This window comes from Oratosquilla oratoria, chromosome 11 (genome assembly GCF_046742065.1).
Source record: "Oratosquilla oratoria isolate Oo_2021 chromosome 11, ASM4674206v1, whole genome shotgun sequence".
Taxonomy (NCBI): Eukaryota; Metazoa; Arthropoda; class Malacostraca; order Stomatopoda; family Squillidae; genus Oratosquilla; species Oratosquilla oratoria.
In genome coordinates, this window is record NC_134787.1 from 70101781 (window position 1) to 70119032 (window position 17252).

General features: G+C 41.4%; 1 protein-coding gene across 1 annotated transcript in view; it reads left to right on the forward strand.

Annotated features, from left to right (window-relative positions):
• The window catches only part of LOC143029920 (zinc finger protein 830), a 48919-nt gene that overhangs the window by 30770 nt on the left and 897 nt on the right, over positions 1–17252 (forward strand). Inside the window, exons 3-5 of the mRNA XM_076193124.1 lie at positions 3644–3766; positions 10757–10914; positions 12541–12710. Of these exons, the coding sequence (XP_076049239.1) occupies positions 3644–3766; positions 10757–10914; positions 12541–12710 (451 nt within the window). The remainder of the gene's footprint in view (positions 1–3643; positions 3767–10756; positions 10915–12540; positions 12711–17252) is intronic.

The following is a 17252-nucleotide window of genomic DNA, read 5'->3' on the forward strand; positions in this document are numbered from 1 at the left end:
TCACTCCTTCCTATCAGAGTTTTGTAATCAATTTTATAGACAATTTCAGGCTCTGTCATAAGTATTAAATCCAGCCTTGATGGTTCTTCACCACCTCTGTATCTGGTATTTTCCTTTATCCACTGAGTCATTGTGTATTCGATGGGCATGTCAAGCAGGACGTTGCCCCAGAGTTCCTCTCTGCCCTCCACTGTCATTTCTTCCCAACATTTTTCTTTTGAATTAAAGTCACCCATAATTACTGTATTTCCTCTGTCTTTCAGTATATTAGTTAATTTATATTTTGTATCTTCTAATAAAAGCCCTTATGATTAAAGGCTTATGATAGGGTAGACAGAAAGGCACTGTGGGAGGTTATGCAGATTTATGGGATAGGAGGAAAGCTTTTGGGAGCTGTCAAGAGTTTTTATGTGAGTAGTAGAGCATGTGTTAGGATTGGAAATGGAGAGAGTGAGTGGTTTGAAGTAAAGGTGGGACTTCGTCAAGGATGTGTTATGTCGCCCTGGCTGTTCAACTTATACATGGATGGGGTGGTGCGAGAGGTGAATGCTAGGGTAGTGAGTCAGGGATTGGAGATGGTTAAAGAAAATGGAGAAAAGTGGGAGGTGAGCCAGCTGTTGTTTGCAGACGACACTGCGCTTGTGGCAGGGTCAGAGGAGGGATTGAGGAAGCTGGTGGCAGAGTTTGGGAGAGTATGTGATAGAAGAAAGCTAAAGATAAATGTGGGTAAAAGTAAGGTGATGAGATGTACAAGGGGTGAAAGTGGCAGTAGACTGGAAGTGAACATTAAGGGAGAGCGACTGGAGGAAGTGGATAGTTTTAGATACTTGGGTGCAAGTGTAGCAGGAAAAGGTGGAGTGAATGGAGGTAGAATGTAGATTGAGAGAAGCGAGTAAATGCCTTGGTGAAAGAGTGTAATGAGAAATAGACATTTGGGAATGGATGCGAAGAGGAGACTGTATGAAGGAGTGATTGTGCCAACAGCATTGTATGGGGCAGAAACGTGGAACATAAGAGAAGAAGAGAAGGAGTTTGAATGTGTTTGAGATGAGGTGTCTGAGAAGTAGTGGGGGTTACTAGGCTAGATAGAGTGAGAAATGAGGAGGTGAGGAGGAGAACAGGGGTGAAAAAGGATTTGGGAGATAGGGTTGATGAAAGAATATTAGGATGGTTTGGACACATGGAAAGAATGAGTGAAGAAAGACTAGTAAAAGAGGTATGGAAGGCAGATGTGGAGGGAGTGAACATGAGGGGACGTCCTAGGATGAGGTGGATGGATGGGGTGAAGGGGGCTTTGGGGAAGAGGGGAATGTCTGTTGAGGAAGGAAGGGAGAGGACGGAAGACAGAGGTGAGTGGAGAATGGTTGTATATGGATGATGTTGTGACTGCATGAGGAGGAATGGGCGGGGTGGGGGGTGGGGTAGTATGTGTGAGTAAATTTTGACGCAGCCCGAAGGGATTTCTCCCCGTCCTCTCCTTATATGCAAAGGGGGACGGAGAGGGGGGGTCGCCGATTAAATGAAGCGGCCTTGCTGTGGATGTACTGTGTCTTGCGACACTGCTTCTGACCCAGGGCGGTGGGCAGGGTGCAGGGATGACCCGTCATCCAGGAGGTGCTCAGATGAGAGGAAGGGTGGGAGGGGTGTGGAGTGTATTTAGGGATGAAATGGGTGGGAGTGTTTTTATGCCTTTCCCTTTTTGGCTACCTCCCTTGGAAGGGGGAAAAAGCCTTGGTATATGTATGTATGTATGTATGTATCTTCTAATATTTTGGAATGATCACTTTCTGTCCAGGGCTTTGTTTTGGGGGGACACATACACCACTACAAATTTTCTACTCTTTATATGTTTGCTTTCAACTTGTATTGTAATTGATTCTACATTATTTTTCCATCAGTTATTTTTGTTACATTTAAATCTTTATTAGTCAAAATTAATACTCCGCCACCCTGTTTATCCTTTCTATTTTTTGTCCAGCAGTTGTATAAACCTTGTCCCACAGTGTTGGGTGGTGGAGTACACTTTAATTTAGTTTCCACTATTCCCATTATGTCTGGTTTTTCTAAGGCCAGATAATCATTTAATTCATTCATTCCTTAAGTTATCCCATCTATATTGTGTGCTAAGATGAGAGGGAGGGTGGAGGGGTGTGGAGTGTATTCAGGGATGGAATGGGTGGGAATGATTTTATGCCTTTTCCTTTTTGGCTACCTCCCTTGTAAGGGGGAAAAAGCCTTGGTATATGTATGCATGTATGCTTATGATGTATTCACGATGTCTTGATTTCTTTGTGATGTTTATCATTTTTGTGTCCCTTTCCTAGGTATAATGTGTAATTATTGATTAGCTCTTAAGTGTAATGTCTTGAATTGCATTTTGTAATATTTAGTTATTAAGTGTCATGTCCCAGACATCCGGTAATTGCTGTGTTTTCTTGTGTTTAACTGGTGCCAGTTCCTTTGTGTATTTCTAGTGTTTGTGTACAGTTCTCTTGTGTAATTCTAGTGTTTGTGTACAGTTCCTTTGTGTATTTCTTATGTTTGTGTACAGTTGCTTTGTGTATTTCTAGTGTTTGTGTACAATTCCTATGTGTATTTCTTGTTTTGTGTATGTATTCCTATGTATTGTCCTTATGTCTTGTAATTATGTATATTATTTTTATGTATAGGGTGTGCCAATGAGCCAATTTCTTTCTGCACTTTTGTCATTCCCCTGTGGTGTGTGTGGAGTCAGATGTATGTTGTCCATTTTGTCTTGCTGTGGTCAATTGTTTTTCTCATTTGCTCGGTGGGGTCACTGAGTGGTAGTGGCTGAGCAATGTAGTGGTGACATATAATATTCCTTGTTTATTGCATATACCTATTTGTAATATTGTTTATTTATTATTGTGAGAACCAAGTGTTCAGTTAAGCATGTATGTTTTCCCGTCAAGTCAGAGCTTGTTGGCATCGCTTGGCATTGGATTCAGTCTTGGTTCAGCTTACAAAGCAACTGCATGCTTGGCTTTGTAGTGCTTTATCCCACTGTGAATGATATAGTATCCTACATTGTTAATTGGTTTAATTGGCCACACCCGGTACACCCTGTCATAAGCCTTTTTCAAATCCATAAAGGCCCAAAAAAACATCCTTACCTTTTCCTAAAGCTTTCTCACATATCTGCCTTACCACAAAAATCTGATCCACACAACCTCTACCTGTCCTAAACCCACACTGTTCCTCACCAATTACTCCCTCTGTTCCTCTAATCCTCTTAATCAAAACCCTCCCATAAGCCTTCCCAACTACATTCAACAAACTGATCCCTCTGAAACTACTACACTCACACTTGTCCCATTTTCCCTCGTAAAGTGGAACTATACATGCATTCCTCCAGTCCACAGGCACCCTTCCCTCTTTTAAACAACCTCACCAGCCAGTCCACCATCACTTTACTTTCCTTTTTTTTTTTTGACACTCCACATGACACCCATCCAACCCAGGTACCTTACCTGCTCTCATCAGTTTGACAACTGCTTTCACCTCATCTTTCCTTATTTCTCCACCATTTTCCTCACTCATATATATATATATATATATATATATATATATATATATATATACATATATCCTGAAATTTTGAACACATTTGTATCTCTTCCAGGTATTCTAAAGAGCATTAATCAGTATTCCTCTTCATCTGAGGATGAGGAAGAGGAAGATGTTAAGCCACAACCTCTTGTGGCCATTCAGCAGACAGTCAAGGAGGAGAATGTATCAACAAATGGTAAGCTGTGAATAGTCTTTAGATGAACCCCTTTCCTATGACATGATCCACTGATTTTATTTTGTCTTATAATAGATCATTTTCATCAGCCAAAGAAGTGACACAATGAGGAAGAATTTTGTGATATACAGTACTTAATTTTTTTTTTTTTTTCTCCAATAACTTGGTATGAAAGACTGGATATATGTTAGAATATGTTCATGGATGAGTAAAGAAAACCCACAAATACTGGAAACATAGCCATGAAACACTTTCTATTGTTTAAGCTACAGAATATACCCACAGACCTTCCACAACACCATTAAACAACAAGCCTCAGTTATGTAGTGGTTCTTTCCTGGTGTGAGGAGTAATTGCAGACAAACAGTGTGTTTAGGAAAGGTAGAGAGTGCATGGATCAAATTTTTGTGGTAAGGCAGATTTGTTAGAAGTTTTTGGCAGAAGGTAGGGGGTTCTATGGATCTGGAAATGGCTTATAACAGGGTTGGCAGGAAGGCATTGTGGGAGGTTGAAGATGGTTAAAGAAAATGGAGAAAAGTGGGATGTGAGCCAGTTTTTAATTGCTGATGACACTGCGCTTGTAGCGGAATCAGAGGAGGGATTGAGGAAGGTAGTGACAGAGTTTGAGAAGGTGTGTGAAAGAAGGAAGCTGAAGATAAATGTGGTCAAAAGTAAGGTGATAAGATGTACAAGGGGAGAGAGTGACATCAGGCTGGAAGTAAGCATTAATCTCTTCCCTCCGGGGCACATCGCACGTCTGGCAGCATTAGCTGCCCAACGTCCGATGTCTCGAAATAATAAACGCATTATAAAAAATAAAGTCAGTGCTAAATTGTCCGTTCTCTTTCACCCGTGTATTTTGATAACCATAGAAAACTGATGAAGCCAGTTTAGAGAGAATGAAAATTACGTAGGTACAACTACAATAAATATAATCAAGATGGCGACTCCGGCATCAGCGAGTACCTACTTGCTCCTCATGCCGCCTACGTAGGCGGCACCATATGGAAGTGGTTAAGGGTGAAAGACTGGAGGAAGTGGATAGTTTTAGATACTTGGGTATGTGGCAGGAAAGGGAGTGGGGGTGGAGGTAGAATGTAGACTGAGAGAAGCAAATAAATACCTTGGTGGATTAACCTCTTCACTCCTGGGCACATCGCACGTCTGGCAACATTAGCTGCCCGACGTGCGATGTTGTGTCATAATGATCGCATTATAAAAAATAAAGTCAGTGCTCAATCGTTCGTTCTCTTTCACCTGTGTATTTTGATAACCATAGAAAATTGATGAAGCCAGTTTAGAGAGAATGGAAATTACGTAGGTACGACTACAATAAATATAATCAAGATGGCGACGTCGGCATCATCGCGTACCCACTTGCTCCTCATGCCGCCTACATAGGCATCACCGTATAGAAGTGGTTAAAAAGTGTAATGAGAAATAGACATCCGGGAATGGATGCTAAGAGGAGGTTATATTTACCTAGTTGTATTTACCTAGTTGTATTTTGCGGGAAGGGGAGCTATGCTTGTGATGTCCCGCCTTTGTATCTCGCAGTGTCTAGTTTGTTTTTAAACTCATGAATGGTTTTTGCGCATACTATTTCATTGTCCAGTTTGTTCCAAGTGTCCAAAACTCTATGAGGAAAACTGTTTTTCTTCAGTTCTCTTCTATAGTTATGTTTTTTGATTTTCTTTCCATGTCCTCTTGTGTTTCTTTTGTCCCAGTTAAGTAAGTTCTCTCTATCGAGTACCTCTGTGCCTCTCATGATTCTGTAGATGGTCAATAGGTCACCTCTCTCTCTTCTTTGCTCCAGTGTCGGTAACTCCAGTTTAGCCAATCTCTCCTCGTATGATAGGTTTGCAAGTGCAGGTGCCATTTTTGTAGCTGCTCTTTTGATTCTTTCTATTTTCTTTATATTCTTTTTGGTACTGGGGGACCACAATGTCGCCGCATACTCTAATCTAGGCCTTATCAATGTAACCAATATTTTTTTATCATGTCTTCGTCCAAGTATGTAAACGCCACTTTTATTGATCTTAGCAAGTTGTAAGTCTCCCCGACAATTTTGTTAATCTGTATATCATAGGACAAGTCGTTCGTGGTAATTACTCCCAAATCTTTTTCGGATCCTACTTTCTTTACTTCTTTGGTTCCAATTGTATATTTTCCTGATATTCTGTTTTTGCTTTTTCCAAACTCCATTATGCTACACTTCTTAGTATTAAAGTCCACTTCCCATTTCTGACTCCAGTTCCATACCCTATTTAGGTCTTCTTGCAGTGCTTCACAGTCCTCATCAGTTTCTATTTTCCTTAGCAGTTTGGCGTCATCAGCAAAGAAGCTCATGTAGCAGTTCACGTCCTCGTCCATGTCATTCATATAGATAGCAAACATTATTGGTGCCAGCACAGATCCTTGCGGTACTCCACTGATCACCTCTTTCCAATCTGAATATTTTTCTCTGAGCACTACTCTCATCTTTCTACCAGTCAGAAAGTCCTCTATCCATTTTAGTAGGTTTCCTTGTATTCCTCCTATGTGTTCCAGTTTTTTTAGTAGTTTTCTGTGTGGTACTTTGTCAAAGGCTTTTTGCAAGTCTAGGAATGCACAATCAGCCCATCCATTTCTTTCTTGCACTATGTCTATTAGTCTTGAGTAAAAGCATATTAAGTTTGTGGAGCATGATCTTCCTTGTCTGAATCCGAATTGTCTTGGGTTTAATATGTCATTGTCTTCCAGATGTTTTACCCATCTATTCTTGATTATTTTCTCACAAATTTTGGCTATGGTGCTTGTTAGTGATACTGGCCTATAGTTGGTGGGTTCTTCCTTGTTTCCTCCTTTGTATATTGGTACAATGTTAGCGTTTTTCCAGTCCTCGGGTATCTTTCCTTCTTTGAGTGAGCTGTTTATTAAGATGTGTATTTTGTCTGTTAGTTCTTCTTTGCACTCCTTTAGAATCAAATTTGCAATACCATCCGGGCCATGTGATTTTCTGACATCCAGCCTTGATAGATGTTCTGATATTTCCTTTAGTGATGCTGTAAACTCATTCATGAGGGGAGATTCCTTGTTTTTATCTATGTCACAATTTGGTATTTTCTCTCTGGTGAAAACAGATTTAAAGTGATTGTTCATGACTTCGGCCATCTCTAAATCTTCTGTGTATTCTATGTTTCTTTGGCATAGTTTCACCATTTCCTGTTTGTTTTTAAGTTTACCATTCACATACCGATAGAATAGTTTGGGTTGCTCTTTGCATTTGTCTATAATATCCTTCTCATGGTTCCTTTTTTCCTCTCTTCTCACATTAACATACTCATTTCTACAGTTAACATAAATTTGCCATTTGCTTTGTTTTTTATCTTTTCACAGGAGTGATTGTGCCAACAGCACTATACGGGGCAGAAAAATTGGAACATGAGAGAGGAAGAGAGAAAGAGTTTGAATGTGTTTGAGATGAAATGTCTGAGAAATATGATAGAGGTTACTAGGCTGGATAGAGTGAGAAATGAGGAGGTGAGGAGGAGAACAGGGGTGGAAAGGGAGCTGGGAGATAGGGTTGATGAAAGAATATTGGGATGGTTTGGACACATGGAAAGAATGAGTGAAGAAAGATTAGTAAAAGAAGTGTGGAAGGCAGAAGGGGGAGTCCTAGGATGAGATGGATGGATGGGGTGAAAGGGGCATTACAAAAGAGAGGAATGTCTGTAGAGGAAGGATGGAAGAGGACAGAAGATTGGGGTGAATGGAGAAGGGTTGTGTATAGATGAGGCTGTGATGCATGAGGGGGTGAGGGAGTACGTATGAGAAAAAATTTGACACAGCCCAAAGGGATTTCTCCCCGTCTTCTCCTTTTCTGCATGGGGGGATGGAGAGGGGTGTCATCAAATTTATGAAGCGGCCTTGCTGTGGATGTGCTGTGTCTTGTGACACTGCTTCTGATCCAGGGCAGTGGACAGGATGCAGGGATGACCCGTCATCCAGGAGGTGCCAAGATAAGAGGGAGGGTGGAGGGGAGTGGAATATATAGGAAATGGAATGGGTGGGAGTGTTTTCTATGCCTTTTTCTTTTTTGACTACCCCCTGTGTAAGGGGGAAAAGGCCTTTGGTATATTTATGTATTATAGATGTATGTGATAGAAAAGTTGTTAAGGGTAATTGAAAGTTTTTATGTGAGCAGTAGACCTTGTGTTAGGGTTGGAAATGGTGAGTGTTCATGGTTTGAAGTAAAGATGGGGCTGTGCCAGGTTTGTATTGTGTCACAGTGGATGGAGTGGTGTGTGAGGTGCCAGAGTGAAGGGCAGGGGATGGGATATGTTCAATGAGAGTGGAGAAAGTGGAAGGTGATCCAGCTTTTGTTTGCTGATAACACTGCAATCTTCATCTCTGTTTTTTCACAAGGGGACGAGAGGGAGGGTATGTAAATGAGGTGGCTGGCCCTGCTGTGTATGTGCTGTGTTTTGTTGCATTGCTTCTGATCCAGACAGTTGGCTGGGGACAGGGATGACCTTTCATCCACAAGGAGCCAAAATAGAAGGGACATGGGTGATGGATGGATGGAAGTGGAATGGTTGTTGTTGTTGTTGTCGTTCCCTAGACTGTCCGAGCAGTCCCGTCTCCCCAAGGAATGCCATAGCCGAAACTGGGTTTTCCCACAAATCCTTTATAGAGCGTATGTTGTGTTGTTTGCGTGCATGATTGTGTATAATGCAGTCTTCCATTATGTGTTGTATGGTATGGGGTGAAGTGTTACATCCTGGGCAGCTGTTCACAACGCGGTCATCCAGCCTCTTCTGGTAGCTTAGAAGTGCTGGGTGGTGACCGCACCGCAGTCTGGCCAAGTGGACTCTGTCCTTTCGTGGGAGAGAGGATTCAGAAGGGTGGATATCAGGGGGTCTGGCATGCAGCAGTGTGTTGTCTTTCAGTGTGTTAATGGAGCGGTGAGTGATATGATTATGAATATGTTTCCGGAGGCTGGTATTTGGTGATTGTGGAGTAAGAGAAGAGAGTATCTGTGCGGGATAAAGGTCTTTGGGTGTTGTTTTAATGTTTCTTGGTGTGTGTGGGTGTTCTGCTATGTAGTGTAGCGGGTGTGATGTGTTTGTGGTGGCTGCGGCAAGTGTTTGTGTGCCTCTCATGTCGAGGTGGTCCTTGACTTTGAGGACTTTTGTTTCATGGTGTAAATGGTCTGTAGGTGTTGTATTTGTGCAGTCTGTAATTGTTTTTAGGGCTTTGTTTTGTATGATTTGAAGGGTGTTGTGGTGTGTCTCACTGAGATTAGGAGCCCATGCAGGACTCGCATAATTCAACACTGAGCGTATGCATTGTTTGTATATTGTTATATTAGTTTCTTTGTTTTGTCCAAATGTTGTTCCAGTGATTGACTTAAGTGCGTTAAGTCTGGGTGTGCATTTGTTTTTTATGTTTGTGATGTGTTGTTTGAAAGACATGGATGTATCGTATGTTACACCAAGAATTTTCGGTGTGTTTGTGTGTGGTATTAGAGTGTTGTTGATGTAGAGATGAGGTATGTATTTGTGTTCTTTTGTCCAGTTGGTGAGAAGTGTTGCTGTAGATTTGGTTGGAGCTATTTTGAGTCTGTTTGTGATGAACCATGTGTTGAGTGTGTCAAGGTATGGCTGGATTATTTCTGCAGCTTTGTCTGTGTTACGATGTGTGCATGTGATTGTTATGTTGTCTGCGTAGGAAGAGATTTGTATTTCTGAAGTGTCTGGCGTGGGTAAGTCATGCATGTATAGATTAAATAGTGTGGGGGATAGAACTGAGCCCTGTGGTACTCCGTTCTTAATGTTTCTGATGTGCGATGATTGGCCATTATATGACACGTAAGCATTCCTACCTGCCAGATAATTGGCCAGCCATCTTTTGGTGTTATTGTGCATGTCTGTGTTATATATTTTATTTGTTAGGTTGTGGCGGGGGATAGCATCAAAAGCTTTACTAATGTCTAATGTTATAAGAAGTGTTCTTTGGTGGGGCCTATCTGAATTGATGCCATCTAAAATTCTTTGTGTGAGGTTTGTCAGAAGAATGTTTGTGGAGTGTAGTGGCCTAAAACTGTGTTGTGAGTCAGCAAGGGGAATATGTGGTGTGACAAGTTTAAGTATTAGGCGTTCAATGACTTTAGAGGGGGTGCAGAGAAGTGTGATTGGGCGGTGCAATGTTGGGATTGTTGGGTCTTTGTACGGTTTTGGAATGGTGATTATTTTACCATGCTTCCAGATGTTGGGTATAGTGTTGTGTGAATAGCTGTAGTTTGCAATGTTTGTGAGTGCGTGTATACCTTGTGGTCCAATGTGTTTTAGGTGGATGTTGCTTATGTTATCAGGGCCACAGGCAGATGAGTGCTTGAGACTATGTATTATGAGTTTTGTCTGACTGTCTATGAAGGGTGTATAGTCTGAGTCTGTGGGAAAGTCTTTCTTACGTCGAATGGTGCGTCGGTCGTCAGGGTGAGAAGTGAGATGGCTTGTCTGTGCAAAATGACGTATGAGTGCGTTTGCTTGTTGTCTGTTTGAGGGTAGATTATCTGTTGTTGTGATTATTGCTGCGTGAGAGCGTGTAGTGTTACTGTTGGATAGTGTAATGCTGTTGAGTGTTTTGTACAATTTGCTGGTGTTTGTTTTGTGATCAAGTGTATCGATAAAGTTTTGACAATTTTGTGTTGGAATGGTTGCAGGTCTTGGCTGGTTCCCTTCCTTTTAAAAGGGAAGAAGAATATTGGTAGATATAATAAATACTGTAAAGGGAAATTACCTGGGTCATAACTCATTTATTTGGGTAACACACCCTCACATAAGTTCAGTTTTGTGGCATTAGCCAGTAAGTATAATACCATTGAGAAAGAATTAAAAATATTTCATGCAATCTCTTTCCTAAGGTCAAAGTACAAACAAGGTGTATTTTTTAACTAAGTTGAAAGTAAATTTAAAACATTTGGTTTAATTTTCTTTTCTACACCAGGGCTTCCACTAGACTTTTTTGATGATGACAAAACCAGAGTACCTAAAGAAGAATCAATGCTCAATGATGCACCACCAAAGCAAAAGGAACCACCAAAACCAAATAGCTCAGAGACCTTGCCAGAGGGATTCTTTGATGACCCTGTTGCAGATGCAAAGGTATATACTATTTATGTTATTACTACTCTATTCTATGTATCTATACTGTATACCAAGGGTTTCTTCCCCCTTATAAGGAAGTTAGCCCAAGTCAAAGGCATACACCCATTCCACTCCCATCAACCACCCATGTTTCCCTCTTATCTTAGTTCTTTGTGAATGAAGGGTCATCCCTGTCTCCTGCCCTCTACCTGGGTCAGAAGCAATGCAGCAAGACATACCACATCCATTGCCAGGCTGCTCCATTTAATTGGTGACCCCTTCCCTCTCCATCCCTTCATATGGAAAATATACATCAAACTAATTGGGGGGAAGGCTTGGTCATTACAACCAAAAGTTTGACATATCCAAAGTTTTAATTATATCTAACTTTGGGTCACTTTATGAGATGGAAGGTTGGTAAACACCAGCCAGTGTACCAGTTAGATTAAAACCTTATTATATCAAGCTAATTGGGGTGAAGGCTTGGTCATTATAGCTGAAAGTATATACCATATGTACATGTATCTAAATTTTCTATGCACCCGCCATCCATACTGAACCTTGCACTGCATGTACCAACCTTGTTCATTATATCAGACAAATGGTGCAATGAGGTTCAGTATAGCAAGGGTTTATATATATATATATATATATATATATATATATATATATATATATATTATATATGTATATATGTATATATATATATATATATATATATAATATATACATATATATATATAAATGTATATATATGTATATATATATGTATATATATATATGTATATATATGTATATATATATATATATATACATACATACATACATACATACATACATACATACATACATGTACCAAAAAGCCTTTACCCCTTGTAATGGGGATGGCCAGCCAAGGCTACGTGTGGATGAAGGGCCATCACTGTCCTTCACCCATTGCCTGAGTCAGAATGCAGCAAGCATGAAATCACTTTGGGCTACATCAATTTATCATCCATTTACACCACTCTCTACTCACACCTATCTGTTCCCCTCTTCCTTTGCTGTCAGCAGACATTCCCCTTGTACTCAAGGCCCCCACCACACCATCCATCCCATTCTTGGTTTTCACCTCAAGTTCTTTCCATCAACCTCTGCCTTCAACACTTTTTACTATTCTATCTTTACTAATTATTTCCATATACTCAAACCATTCTAATATTCTTTGATCAACCCTATCTGCCAGCTCTCTTTCCACCCCCACTCTCTATCTCACGGTATCCAGCCTTGTAACCCCCACTATACTTCTTAAACACTTAATATGGATCTATACACCAAGGGCTTTCTCCCCCTTATAAGGGAGGTAGTAAAGTCAATGCATACCCCAACTCCCACCTATTCCACTCCCATCTGCCACCTTTATTTCCCTCTTTTCTTGAGCTCCTCATGGATGAAGTATCATACCAATCTCCTGCCCACTGCCTGGGTCAGAATCAATGCAGCAAGACACAGCATATCTACAGCAGGGCTGCTTCCATTAAATTCAAAGTCTCTGCTCCATATAGTGTTGTGGGCAAAATTATCCCTTTGTACACTCTTCTCTGTGTTCATTCCTAAATACCTATTTATTTTATATATTTTTTTCTTTCCATTCTTTTCAATGAGGCACGAAATGTTGAGTACAAGGACAAGGATGTAGAAGAATGGATGGCCTTTATGAAGGAAGTGTCAGCTGCTGAACAGCAGAGTCGAGTTATCATTGAGGAGGACAAGGAAGAAGCAGCCTTGGAGACACAAATTGAACAAGCAAATGAGCAAATTGCTTGCCTTGAAAAGTAAGTTTATTCAGTATGTCTTAAAGAATTGCATATTTCTTGTCTGCTAAATTCTCAGGTAAAACTCCACATTTGAAATAAGCACAACCCCTTCACTACTGAGGGGATGCCAGATACAAAAGGGCAAGTGCCATCTAGTATGAAAGGGGTTAATGAAGTTAGATTTATAATTTCTTCACAACTATGTACCACTTGGAATGGAGGGGATCAATAAATATTAATTCTTCATTCAACATCCAAATAGAAATTATTTTAACTTTTACCAAAAGGTAAGAATATTTCTTAGGCTGTCATGGACTTGGAGAAGACTTTGACAGTTGTTGTTGTTGTTGTTGTCATTCCCTAGACTGTCTGTCCGAGCAGTCCCGTCTCCCCAAGGAAGGCCACAGCCGAAACTGGGTTTTCCCACAAATCCTTTATAGAGTGTATGTTGTGTTGTTTGCGTGCATGATTGTGTATAATGCAGTCTTCCATTATGTGTTGTATGGTATGGGGTGAAGTGTTACATCCTGGGCAGCTGTTCACAACACGGTCGTCCAGCCTCTTCTGGTAGCTTAGAAGTGCTGGGTGGTGACCGCATCACAGTCTGGCCAAGTGGACTCTGTCCTTTCGTGGGAGAGAGGATTCAGAAGGGTGGATATCAGGGGGTCTGGCATGCAGCAGTGTGTTAATGGAGCGGTGAGTGATATAATTATGAATATGTTTCCGGAGGCTGGTATTTGGTGGTTGTGGAGGAAGAGAAGAGAGTATCTGTGCGTGATAAAGGTCTTTGGGTGTTGTTTTAATGTTTCTTGGTGTGTGTGGGTGTTCTGCTATGTAGTGTAGCGGGTGTGATGTGTTTGTGGTGGCTGCAGCAAGTGTTTGTGTGCCTCTCATGTCGAGGTGGTCCTTGACTTTGAGGACTTTTGTTTCATGGTGTAAATGGTCTGTAGGTGTTGTATTTGTGCAGCCTGTAATTGTTTTTAGGGCTTTGTTTTGTATGATTTGAAGGGTGTTGTGGTGTGTCTCACTGAGATTAGGAGCCCATGACTTTGACAGTTGATAGGCTATGTGGAAATATGGAATAGGGGGAAGTCTATTGAAAATTGTCATTTGTTCCGAAGAATACAAACTCTTCGGTAGTCCTTACCATAGGATACTTTCGCGTAGTGCAATATTCCTACCGCTAAATACTGTGTGATGTTTTAAAACACCTCACTCCGTGGGTCTGGGCAACGGTTATCCTCAGTAAGGGGCCCCCCCTCCCCCACAAGTCTAGCACACTATACTCCATTCTCTTCACGGTAGCCAACAAGTCAACATCTTTCACAATACTTGCTCCAATTTACCCAAGCTCAGTTTTGGGAACGGTATCCCTTATTTGAACGATAGTGAAGTTTAGCTTATTTAAACGATAGTGTACCCTTCTTATTCCACGGTTCACTATTTGCGTTGGTGTAGTGACGAAAATAGGGCAACCTGCTTCGTCCGCTTCCATCGGCCTTCCAGCATGCTCAGGAGTTCGGCGTCCTTTTTGATTGTCGTGCATCGAAAACATCCGATGGCCTGGAATTTCTTGAGTGCCCTCTTCCTATCCCGCTTCATTTCCTTAACCGCCACCGAGTATCCTACCCTTCACTGTTAGTATGGAATCTGGTTCTAGTGTTGTTGTTCGAGATAGGTTGTGTGCCTTTGCTCCTTCTACCTCAAAGAAGTCATGTGGGAATCTTTAGGGAACTTCTCTTTGGGCCCCATAGTGGCTGCCCAAGAAGTCCTGAGATGACATACCCCTCCCCAATAGCACACAGCCGACCCTAACAACTCATCCAGGTGGTACTCCCCAAGGTAGGCGTAGCTCCTCTTGGGGATCGGTGCCACCTGCGTAGAGCTGATGGCCAGGGGTGGTTGCTGCCGTTTGGCCCCCAACTCTTGGGGTTGGAGGGTGGTCCCACGACGTAGACGCTGCAGCTCCAGGACCAGAGTCCACTTGGCCAGACTGCGGTGCGGTCACCACCCAGCACTTCTAAGCTACCAGAAGAGGCTGGATGACCGCATTGTGAACAGCTGCCCAGGATGTAACACTTCACCCCATACCATACAACACATAATGGAAGACTGCATTATACACAATCATGCACACAAACAACACACTATACGCTCTATAAAGGATTTGTGGGAAAACCCAGTTTCGGCTAAGGCATTCCTTGGGGAGACGGGACTGCTCGGACAGACAGTCTAGGGAACGACAACAACAACAACAACTCATCCAGGTTCTGGCTCGGCAAACACGGTGATACCTATCCAAAGTCCTTCTCATACTCCTACATTCCCTTACCTCACCGAGGGCTCTCAAGCATTCCAAGGGAATCAATTCAAGCCCTTCAAGTGGCACAAAGTGAGTATACCCTGTCTGTCTCCACTCCTGGGAACAGAACTAGGTGCCCTTCTAAGTTTAGGGGAATGTATAAGGGTCTGGTCAACGTAGGTCTTAGCACACTAAAATTTTCCTTACAGAGGTTTCCCAGGTTAGATAACTTCCTTCCCTCCTAAGTCCGAGTCTCCTATGGTAAGGAGTACCGAAGAGTTTGTATTCTTCGGAACAAATGTAATTTTCAGAGGAAAATTAATTTTTCCCTGATACAAACCTGAGGTACTCCTTACCTATAATGGCCCTCCTCAGCCACCCCTCTAGTAGTTCCTTCTCCCTTGCCTGTTAAACCTTGTGATTAATTTCATACCTGGCTCAGAGAATGGAATATAGTGTGCTAGACTTGTGGGGGAGGGGGGGCCCCTGTGCCCCAGTAGGGCCCCTTACTGAGGATAACCGTTGCCCAGACCCACGGAGTGAGGTGTTTTAAAACAACACACAGTGTTTAGTGGTAGGAATATTGCGCTACGCGAAAGTATCCTATGGTAAGGAGTACCTCAGGTTTGTATCAGGGAAAAATTAATTTTCCTGCAAAAATTACATTTTTACATGAATAGTAGGACTACTACACACTGAGGCATTAACTGTATGGTAACATGCAGCCAGTACATGGAGGACTGTTTTGGTTAGCCTCTACACACCAGAGCCACACATCATTTGTCTGTGTTAGTTTTAATATCTATACTCATAGAGGAATTATGGTACTTTTGTGATACAGCTGTCCCTCCTTTATGATGTTCCCTTGAACCTGTCCATTACCACTTCTATAATTGTACCTCTGTGGTAGAGATGAAACTAGGTACATGGAACTTTTTTTTTTAAGATAGTTCCTTCTATTTGAAATCTCATTATACTTAGAAATACTCTGTAATTGGAAAAAAGCCTTATACAAGACAAAAATCCAGAAAATTCAGGGTTATTTTTTTCTGTCTGTCTATATACCAAGGGCTTTTTCCCCCTTTATAAGAACCTAAGAACTTAAGAATGAAGGATACACTAAGAGACCATAAGGCCTACACTAGGCAGTTCCATGTCCATTATCACCTGTCATCCCCATCCATAAAGTTGTCTACTTCTTCAAACAACTGATAGTTTCAGCACTCGCTACATGGTTATGAAGTATATTTTATTTGTTGACCACCCTATTAGTAAACCAATTCTTGCCTATTTCCTTCTTAAATCTAAATTTGTCCAGTTTAAATTCATTACTACAAGTCCTGCCCTGTTGTCTTAATATGATGACCTTGTTTGCATCACCCTTGTTAAACCTTTGATTCACTTAAACACCACTATTAGATCATCCTGCACTCTGCATCTTTCCAGAGAGTATAAGTTAAAGTGCCTAAGGCTCTCTTTGTAAGGTAAATTTCTGAGCCCATGTGTCATTTTGGTCATTCTCCTTTGTACTGATTCTAGTGAATTGATGTCCATTCTATAAGACAAAGACCAAAACTGTACCACATAGTAAAGGATGGGTCTAACTAATGCTAGAGTTTGATAATTACCACAGCACTTCTCTTTGTAACCATCCTAGCAATGAAACTAATGTTCTGTTAGCTTTATTCCTGGCACTAATGCAATATTTCCTGGATTTGAGGTGAGGACTCACTAGAACTCCCAAGTCTCTCTTGCACTTGGTTATCTAAGCTATATATATTTTTGGGGTTGTGTACATACATACATACATATACCAAGGGTTTTTCCCCCTTACAAGGGAGGTAGCCAAAAAAGGAAAAGGCATAAAATCATTCCCACCCATTCCATCCCTGAATACACTCCACACCCCTCCACCCTCCCTCTTATCTTAGCACCTCATTAGAACTCCCAAGTCTCTCTTGCACTTGGTTATCTAAGCTATATATATTTTCGGGGTTGTGTAACCCTACATTTAACATGCTGCACTTTGAGATATAGAAGTTTATTTGCCATTTCACCAACCATGTTAACAATTTAAGATCATCCTGTAGAATCTTGGTGTCATCTCCTGACCTAATTAGGTGTCCTTTTTTAGTGTCATCTACAAACTTACTAACATCACAATTAATCCTATCGTCCAAGTTGTTTATGTACATAATAAACAATAAGGGACCCAAAACAGAGCCCTGGGGGCCCCACTAGAAACACCCCCCCACCTG